General features: G+C 46.6%; 1 protein-coding gene across 1 annotated transcript in view; it reads right to left on the bottom strand.

Annotated features, from left to right (window-relative positions):
• The window catches only part of nrm (neuromusculin), a 160579-nt gene that overhangs the window by 136736 nt on the left and 13843 nt on the right, over positions 1-10000 (bottom strand). Inside the window, exon 2 of the mRNA XM_080269865.1 lies at positions 1772-1915. Coding sequence (XP_080125991.1) covers positions 1772-1915 — 144 coding nt within the window. The remainder of the gene's footprint in view (positions 1-1771; positions 1916-10000) is intronic.

Here is a 10000-nt window from a genome sequence, read left to right as displayed (position 1 = left end):
AGGGAAGAGGAAAGGGGAGTGTTGAATGAAAGTGGAAAGTGGAGGAAGGAGAACTGGCAGAAACAGGGAATCAAAATGAACGGAACAGGAAAGGAGGAAGTGGGGATAGAGAGAGAAAGAGGGAGAGGAAGAAGTCAGAAGGGGAGAGGAAAGACGAAGAGGGAAAGATGAATTAAAGTGGAAAGAGTAAATAAACAATAAAGAAAGAGGGGATGAAGATGGAGGCGAGAGGAGAGGAAAATGGAAGTAAAAATGGAAGAAGTCAGAATGGGGGAGGAAAGGAGAATGAATGAATGCTGAATAAGTGGAGAGACAGAAGGGAGCAATAATGGAAAGAAGGAACAGAAAACATTATGCTGGTTGACAACAGAAAGGAGAAAGAATGAGAGGGAAAGAAGAGAAAGGAATGGAGGAAGAGTTGGCTGAATGAAGGCAACTTGTGGAATGAAAGGAGCTAAAGAAATGAAATAATGCAAAAGAAAACAGAAAAGGTGAATGGTAGGGCTGAGGCAGAGAGACTGGAAAGGAAGAGAAAGAAGCGAAAAGGAAAACAGAAAAGGAAGAAGGGAAATAATACAAAGCAGAAATGAGAGAAAGGTCAAGGGGACAAGAAGGAAGGAAATGGTGAGGAATGAAAAACAAAATAAAGAAGGACGGTATGAAAAGACTCTAAGAATATATAGAAGAGGGAGAGGAAATGGAAAGACAAAAAACAGGGGAGAAATGAAAGAAGGAACACAGGGGAGGGAAAATGAACAAATCTGAGGAAAAAGAAAAAAGGCAGAGAGGGAAGAATGAAACAGGAGGAAGGGGAAAAAAAAAGCACTATAAAGGAGCGAGGAGGGTAGGGGTAAAGGAACATTAAGTTTGAAGTGAGAAAGAAAGGAGGAGAACAGGACATGCCAGGAAATGGAAAAAAAAAATGAATGATCAAGGAGAGAGTAACAGAGAGAAAGGTACATATGTGAAGGCGGATAGAGGAATCAAATGGGAAAGGATGAGAAAGGAGAAAAATGCATGAGAGAGAGAGAGAGAGAGAGAGGAAAAGGGATAAAGATGGAAAGGGATGATGCACAAAGGAGGGGAAAAAGAAAATGCAAGGGGGAGAGAAACGGGTGAAAAGAGAAAAAGGAATGGGAAAGGAAATGGAGAGAAAAGTGGTAAAGAGTGTGAGGGAAAAAGGAGAAAGGATAGAGAGGTGAGAAAATGCTGTAAACTTGGTTACGAGAGAGAGAGAGAGAGAGAGAGAGAGAGAGAGAGAGAGAATGATGGGTGAAGAGGGACGGGTGGTAAGGGACGGACAGGGAGAGGGGGACAGTGATGAGGGGAGTGGGGGGAAGGACTAGATGGAGATAATGAAGAAGAATGGAGAATACATGAGATGGAACGGATAAGCAGAAGGGAAGGAAGTGGGAGTGAGGGGGGTTGGAAAGTGGGAGAGGAAAGGAAAGGCAGAGCGTGGGTTAAGTGAGAAACAAGGGAGGAAAGGAGAAAGACTAAATGTGGAGGTGAGGCAGGGAAGGCCACAGAAAGAAAGCAAAATAAGGAGGTAAGGGAGGGAAGGGAAGGGGCAGGTAAAAGGTGGAGCGAGGTAATTTGGGAAGAGGGATGAATTGCGAGGAACAAGAAAGGATGGGGGCGACATAGAGGGGAAGGGAGTAGAAAGAGAGAAAAAGAAATGGAAAAAGAGGGAACTGGAGAAGAACACAGGATAAAGGATAAGTTGGAAAATACTAAAGGAAAAAATAAGAGAGCTAAATACGACCGGTACAGTTGTGTGTCAGGGATAAGGTGTGGGTGAGGGTGTCGGTGTGGGTGTTGGAGTGGGTGCTAGCGAGGGTGTGGGTACGGGTACAAGCGAGAGTTAGGGTGAGGGTGTGGATGTGGGTGCGGGTGCGGGTGCGGGTATGAGTGTCTGTGTGGGTGAGGGTGTTAACGAGGGTTTGGATGTGGGTCTGAGTAATAGCGAGGGTGAGGTGAGGGTGAATGCGTGAAGATGTAGGTGTGTGGGGGAGGTGAGGGTGTCAGGGGGGTAAAGGAGATGGTGTGAGTGTGGTTGTCAGTGTGTGAAGGAGATGGTGTGGGAGTGAAATGAACCCCTGCGTAGGCTAAGTTATAAAAACTACACAGATCCCGACATGGAGGGGGCAAACTCACCAACAAACTCAGTATATAAAATTCTCTCGTAACCCAGCTTCTGATCTGCAGGAAGAACCAGATTGTTTTTTTTTTACTTTCCTTTCCGTTTCCTCAAAAAATCATGATATCTCTCATAACTACAGTTAGGTGGTGTGTGTGTGTGTGTGTGTGTGTGTGTGTGTGTGTGTGTGTGTGTGTGTGTGTGTGTGTGTGTGTGTGTGTGTGTGTGTGTGTGTGTGTGTGTGTGTGTGTGTGTGTGTGTGTGTGTGTGTGTGTGTGTGTGTGTGTGTGTGTGTGTGTAACAAAAAAAAAGACATGGTAAGATTCTACACCTTTCTTGTCCTTCCCACAAGGACAAATCCGAGTTACGAGACAATTGATCGGATGTATGGCTGGAAATCTGGACGGAAGACGCACTGCAAACACGAATCCCGCACCGGTACCCACAATAACGTTACTTTACAAGGATACAAAGAACCGTATCCTTAATGACTGGGAAGTCTGTTAGCACCTCCTCCTTACCAGCCAGTCCTCTCATGATCAGGGCAACTCTTAATCTACTCCACCCAACGCCGGACGAAGTTAAGCAGCTGAGACACAGGAACCCGTGTTGATAAGGAGGCAGTATTAGATGAATGAAAGAAAATATAGATCGAGAAAATAATTTTACACCATACTGAATGTAAGAAAAAATTGAGAGTAGAAATTTTTTAAAACTACGGCACAAATTTATGAAAGAAATTGGAGGAAATGAAAAGCAAAGAAAAAAATTGAGGAAAAAGGAAAAATAATGAAGAAGAGAATTTAACAAGGCACTAATACAGGAGAGAAAAAGAGGGGAAAGGGAGGAAGTAGATAGGCCTATGAGATGTCGTGAGCAGTGATAATGAAACCAGGCCTAAGACCCTCCTCAGTATTAGGTCATCAGGGGTGAGGGGAGTGTAGGGAGAGGGGTGGTAGGGAAGAGAGGGTAGGGAATGGTGGGGAAAAGAGGGGAGAGGAACGTGGGAGTATGAGAAGAGAGAATGGATAAGAAAACTGAAGCGATGATGGTAGGAAGAATGGAAGAAGAAGACAGAGGTGGGGGAGGATGAGCGGAAGGGGGAGGGAGGAGGTGAGGGGGTAGTGTAAGGAGAGAGAACGAAAGGGTGGGAGGAGGAGAATAGGGAGAAAGGGGAAACATCAAAGGAGTAGGAAGGGTTGAAAAGTGAGTGGGAGAAGAAGGGAAATGGAATGGGAGGGGGAAATATGTGAGGTAAAAAGCGGTGGAAAAGGTAGATTTGGAGAGGGTGGGAACGGTAGAAAGAATGCTGAGGGAAAGCAAAAGAGAGGGCTGTGGAGAGAAAGGAAGAGTCGGAAGGGGAAATAGGTGGTATCAGAAAGAGAAAGGGAAGGAGGACAGGTCGAGGTGAAAGACAGGAGAAAGGAAGGAATGGCAGAAACAGAAAAGCGTACAAAACGAGTCAGAAAAGTAAAGAAAGGGAAGAATGGAGAGGAGAGGGAGAGTGTAAAATTGCAAAGACAGGAGGAAGAGAAAGTGAGTGAAAGGTCGAGGAGAAAGGAAGCAACTGGAAAGAGGAGAGAAGACAGAATTGGAAAGAAGAAAGGAAGGGACAGGGAGAGGGAGGAAATAAGGACAAAAAGGGAGAGAACGACAGGGTGTGGAAGCCAAGGGAGAGAGGGAAGGGAGGGGAAGTGTCCTTGGGAGAAAATGGAAAAAGAATAGAATATGGGTGCGTGTGGACGGGAGGGATATGATGAAGTAAGTGGATGAGTGAGGAAAGATGTGTGTGTGTGTGTGTGTGTGTGTGTGTGTGTGTGTGTGTGTGTGTGTGTGTGTGTGTGTGTGTGTGTGTGTGTGTGTGTGTGTGTGTGTGTGTGTGTGTGTGTGTGTGTGTGTGTGTGTGTGTGTGTGTGTAGTTAATACGCTGGACCGTGTAGGGGCTCAGAACCTTGTAGCGGACAGGAATCCTCTTAGGCATTTGTATTTTGACTACCGCCCCACGATTTTAAACACACACACACACACACACACACACACACACACACACACAATCTCTTTAGGTCAGCGTATATTCACGTATGGATACTTGAGTCTGTACAATTGGGGCCATAAATAACGATCCACTATTTTACGATAAATAACGAGACAATAACCAAGTGTTGCCATCTTAGGAATACACAAACACTTAGGAATATTTTGTAAGAATTTTTTATTATTTAGATATATAGCTGGGACATGACACAGCCTTTATATGTAGTTATGTGTTTGCGAAGTATGCGACAAATCAAAGGAAAATGTTGGGCGTAGAATATTTTTAATTGGAAACTGCATAAAGTATGGTCATACCTCGACTTAAGCTTGCCTTCAGTGATTCGGATTTTCTACACTGCATTCACTTTACACACACATACAAACCAGGTACCCGACTGTGTGTGTGTGTGTGTGTGTGTGTGTGTGTGTGTGTGTGTGTGTGTGTGTGTGTGTGTGTGTGTGTGTGTGTGTGTGTGTGTGTGTGTGTGTGTGTGTGTGTGTGTGTGTGTGTGTGTGTGTGTGTGTGTGTTTACCCGGCAGGTGTATGTATACACATGTGTATAGAGGCAGTGGTTGTGCTGTTTACCATTAAAGAGTGTAGGGAGAGGTGGCTACAGTCAACACTACGGCCAAACACACCCACACAATCTACCTACCCTTGCTTCACTCTCACTACATTCACTATTCCGTGCCTCAACCTGCCTCACTTTTCTTTTTCTAGCTCTACTTTACTCTCCTTCGTTTTCGCACTCTATCTCATCTTGTTTTACTTACCTCACTCACTCTTCATTTTCTCGTGCTACCTCACCATGCCTTATCCTCTTTCATTTTTCCTCCCTTTCCTTCAATTTTCTCTCTCTCTCTCTCTCTCTCTCTCTCTCTCTCTCTCTCGCTCACTCATATATATATATATATATATATATATATATATATACAGTACTGTATATATTATACGCACACAATCATATATCTATCTATCTATCTATCTATCTATATATATATATATATATATATATATATATATATATAAAATGTTCGTCGTCCCCCTTTTCCCTTTCTCTTTTTCTGTTATCTGTTTTTCTCCTCTTGTCTCCCATCGCAAAAATTTTTATTGCTTCCTCCCTTTTTCTATCTTCCTTCCTTCCCCTCACTCTTCTCCTTTCTCTCCCCAACTTTCCTTATATCTTTCTCTCATGTTTCCTTTTCCTTCCTTTCCTTTCCCCCACCTTTCTTTCCCTTTCCAACTGGTCTCTCCCTCATTCCTCTACATTTCCTCTTTCCATTTTCTCTGATTCTAATATTTCTCTCTCTCTCTCTCTCTCTCTCTCTCTCTCTATCCGCCTATCTCATTTATATACGAGTATTCCAGCCACTGTTGTCGACTCCACCCTTCCTTTCCCTACGCCTCCTTTCCTTTCCTACTTCTCCCTGCACCTCCCTTCCTTTCCTTACCACTCCCTTCCGTTCCCTACGCCTCTCTTCCCTCCCTTATTCCCTACACCTCCTGTCCTTTCATTTCTCTCCCTACGTCTCCCTTCCTTTCCCTACACCTCCCATTCCTCCTTTCCATTCCCTACGCCTTCCTTTACTCCCTCCCTTCCTTCCCTCACGGCTCTCTTCCCTCCCTTCTTTTCCTCACGCCTTGCTTCCCTTTCTTCCTTTCCTCACGCCTCCCGTCCCTCCCTTCCTTTCAGTTCGACTCCCTTCCCTCCCATTTCCTCACGCCTCTTGCCCTCAATACCTTTCCTCACTCCTCTTTTCCTTTTCTCATACCTTACCTTCCTCACGCCTTCCTCCCTCCCTCCCTCCCTCCCTCCCTCCCTCCGTTCCTTCCTTCTCTCCAATCCTTTCCCCATCCTCTTTTTGCCTTCGCTCTTCTTCCCTCCCTCCTCCCTCATTCTTCTTCCCTCTCTACTTTGTTTCTCTTCTTCCCTTCTTCCTTTCCTTCTCTCTTTAACCCTATTTCCTCCCTTTCTCTTCTCTTCCTTCCCTTAATCTTCTGCTCTTTTCAGCCATCTTCTTTTTTCAGTTTCTCTCTCTCTCTCTCTCTCTCTCTCTCTCTCTCTCATTTTCCTTTTGCTTCTCCATTTTCCTTTCCCTCCCTCCAATGTTTTCTCTCTTCATTTCCTTTATTATTTCCTGCCACTTTCCCTGCCTGTGACTTTCTTTTTCGCTCTCTCTTTTTCTCTCACCTCCTAGCCTCTCTCTTCCACTCCCAGCCTCTCCTCAAACTTTCTATTTCCTCTTCCTCTCTATTTCCTCTTGCTCTCTTGCTTTCCATTGCAAACTTTCCCCTGCTCTATTCTTTCTTCGTTTCCTCCTCTTTCCCTCTCTTCTTTTTCTTCCTTATCTCTCTCTTCACTTGACCTATATCTTTCCTTTCTTTTTCCATTTTCTCTCCTTCCATCTCCCTCTCTCCACTTTCCTCTCGCTTCTTTTCGCTTCCTCTCCTTTCCTTTCCCCTACTTCCGCCTCCAACTCCCAGTCTGTCCCTCCGTTTCTGCTCCTCTCTTCTCTTTCCTACCTTCCTCTTCCACTCCCCTTCTCTCCTTACTTCCTCCTTTAATTCCTAACATCACTCCCCCAGTCCTTCTCCCCTTCCCTCAAATCCTTAAATCCATATTTTTCTTTCCCCTCTTGCCGTCTCCTCTCGTTATTTTCTTCTCCCCCTCTCTTCTCTTCATTCCCCCCTACACTTCCCCTCTCCCGTCTCTACCTCTTCTCTTCCCTCCCATCTGTAAAATTCTTACTTTCCTCGCCTCTCTACCTCTTATACCATTCCTTCTTCTTCTCTTCACTTCACTGCGTCACCCTTCCTTCTCTCATCATTCTCTCTCCCACCCATCTCTTTATTTTCAATCCCCTATCTACCTCTTCCCCTCCCTCCCTGTTCCCTCCCTCATCCCCTTTCTTCCTCCTCTTCCCAAGCTCCCCCCCCCTCTCTACCTCTATTCCTGTCCTCTCCTCTCCACGCCCTACCTCTCTTCCCCTCCACTCTTCTTCTCTCCTCTCTCCTCTCTCCTCTCCACTCGCTACCCTTCCCCACCCTACCTCCACCTCCTCGCCCCAAACATACGTGCACTGTAAGCCTTTCACGCCACTCCACTTCTACTCCCACTAAGCTCCCCTTCACAAACACCATCACCACCTCTCTCTCTCTCTCTCTCTCTCTCTCTCTCTCTCTCTCTCTCTCTCTCAAACCCCTCCAACGCCCTGCAAAGCACCTCAACCCAAAAACAACCATCAAAGGGAGACAGAAGAGCGAATTTTAAGCGGCTGAGTGCATGAGGTCGTCACTCACTCACTCACACTCTCTCTCTCTCTCTCTCTCTCTCTCTCTCTCTTTCTAACAATTCATATACGAAGTTTGTTATTAATTTACGAAGAATACTTCGCTTCTATGTTGCTCTCTCTCTCTCTCTCTCTCTCTCTCTCTCTCTCTCTCTCTCACACACACACACACACACACACACACACACACACACACACACACACACACACACACACACACACACACACTCCCCTTTCCCTCCCCTCCCTGTGGCATTCTCACTCTGACACAAACTTGATTCCTCCGCTCAGAATCAAAAGTCGTTTGGGCTGAGCATGGAAAAAGATACAGAGATGTTAGTGTTTGTCCTCTCTCTCTCTCTCTCTCTCTCTCTCTCTCTTTCTCTCTCTCTCTCTCTCTCTCTCTCTCTCTCTCTCTCTCTCTCTCTCTCTCTCTCTCTCTCCATTCATAATTACACTTTTAGGACAAAGAGTGTGAGAAAGATGGAAAGGGAGGAAGGGGTACGAAAGGGGAATGATTAATCTGTGTGTGTGTGTGTGTGTGTGTGTGTGTGTGTGTGTGTGTGTGTGTGTGTGTGTGTGTGTGTGTGTGATACAGAGAGAGAGAGAGAGAGAGAGAGAGAGAGAGAGAGAGAGAGAGAGAGAGAATCACCTAAATTCCATACTGATCTTGTCTGGAGGGAACTTTTTATGTGACTTTTCCATTGTTTTCCCCTCTTCAAAGACTTCTTGTTTTTCCTCACGAATTTATACGTAAGAAAAATTAAGTAAAGGCATCGTACTCTCTCTCTCTCTCTCTCTCTCTCTCTCTCTCTCCCCCTCTCTCTCTCTCTCTCTCTATCTGATACCCCAGTCAGAATGGACTTAACTTTCCCAAAACATACAGGTCGGAATGGCTTAAGGGCAAAAATACGGATTCTTTTAAAACTTTTCCACCCATTTCTTTCCCCTCGAGGCGAATTCAATTTAACTAAGATCCCTTTTCCCTTGGTTCTTTGTACCCCCTCCCCCATCCTCCAAATAGAATAAAATAAATCGGCCACACATTCTTACTGATATCAACACAGAAGACGCACGCGCAGACATTCATGTGCACACAGCTCCACACACACACACACACACACACACACACACACACACACACACACACACAGGCGAAACAAAAATGAATTTAAAAAAAAAACGATACAAAAACAGTAACGCCAACACGCAAACAAAATCAACAACAAAGGCGTAAACTGGGAGAGAAAGACCAAACGACTCCCCACATTTCAGGGGCAAAAACAATACTCCCTAACTTTTTGACTCCCACTACCCCTTGTTTCTCCACTCCACCCTCCCCCCGACCCACACGCCCCCACCCTTTGTCTCCTCCCTCCCCAGCATCCCGCTCTCACCCCTTCCCTCCGTCTACTCCCCATCCCTTCCCTCCGTCTACTCCCCATCCCCACCTCATACCTACCTCTAAACTTCCTCTACCTCTTTCTCCTCCACCATCTTCCCCCCACCTCGTCCATCCATTCACTCCCTATTTTCGTCTCTTCCTCATCCCTCAATACCCCCACCCAACACACCTCTTCCCCCTTCTCCTCATCCCTCAATACCCCCACCCAACACACCTCTTCCCCCTTCTCCTCATCCCTCAATATCCCCACCCAACACACCTCTTCCCCCTTCTCCTCATCCCTCAATACCCCCACCCAACACACCTCTTCCCCCTTCTCCTCATCCCTCAATACCCCCACCCAACACACCTCTTCCCCCTTCTCCTCATCCTCTTTACATCCGTCCCACACCCTTACTATCCTAACCTCCTCTCTCCTCCCTGCCCATCCTTCCACCATATCACCCTTCTTCCCCATCACCCCGTATCACTTTCCCCACTCTTTCTCCAACCTAACCCCTACCTCACTTCTTCCACACCCTCTTTCCTTTTTGCCGCCTCATTCTTCTTCGTCAACCCAATCCCTTGTAAACCCATCCCTATCTTCCTTTCCGCTTTTCCCCAACCATCAACCACCGCCCATCCCTACATTCCCTCTCTACCCACTCCACACCCTTACTCCTCTTACCGTACCAACCTACTTCCCCTCCAACTTCTTCCCCAACCTCCACCCTTCTTCCCCCTACACATCCCCCATCCCCGCCACCCCTTCTCCATCCCCTTCCACATTCCATCCCTTCCACCATTCCCCCACCCCCTTCCCTTCTCCCTCCCCTCTCCTTATCCCCCAAATGTCTCACCACTGCCCCTCCCCATTCCACAAACCCCTCCAGCCATTCGCCATTCCTCACCCCCTGCTTCTTCCCCATCATCCCGTCTCCATCTTCCACCACACTCCTATTCCTTCCATACTACCCCCACTCCCTACTCATCTCCCTCCCTTATTTTCCTCCCCTTTTCTGCCCCATCATTTTCTCCCTTACTTTGTCTCTCTTCCTCCCGTCCTCGGTCTCCCCTTCACTTCTCACCTCTCTTTACCCTCCCTGCTCTGCCCCCCACCCCCCACCCCTTTTTCCCCTGAGTGGGAGGCC

This window comes from Coenobita brevimanus, chromosome 38 (genome assembly GCF_032717465.1).
Source record: "Coenobita brevimanus isolate Jiangsu-jjx chromosome 38, ASM3271746v2, whole genome shotgun sequence".
NCBI lineage: Eukaryota > Metazoa > Arthropoda > Malacostraca > Decapoda > Coenobitidae > Coenobita > Coenobita brevimanus.
This window is presented reverse-complemented; position numbering and strand designations above follow the sequence as displayed.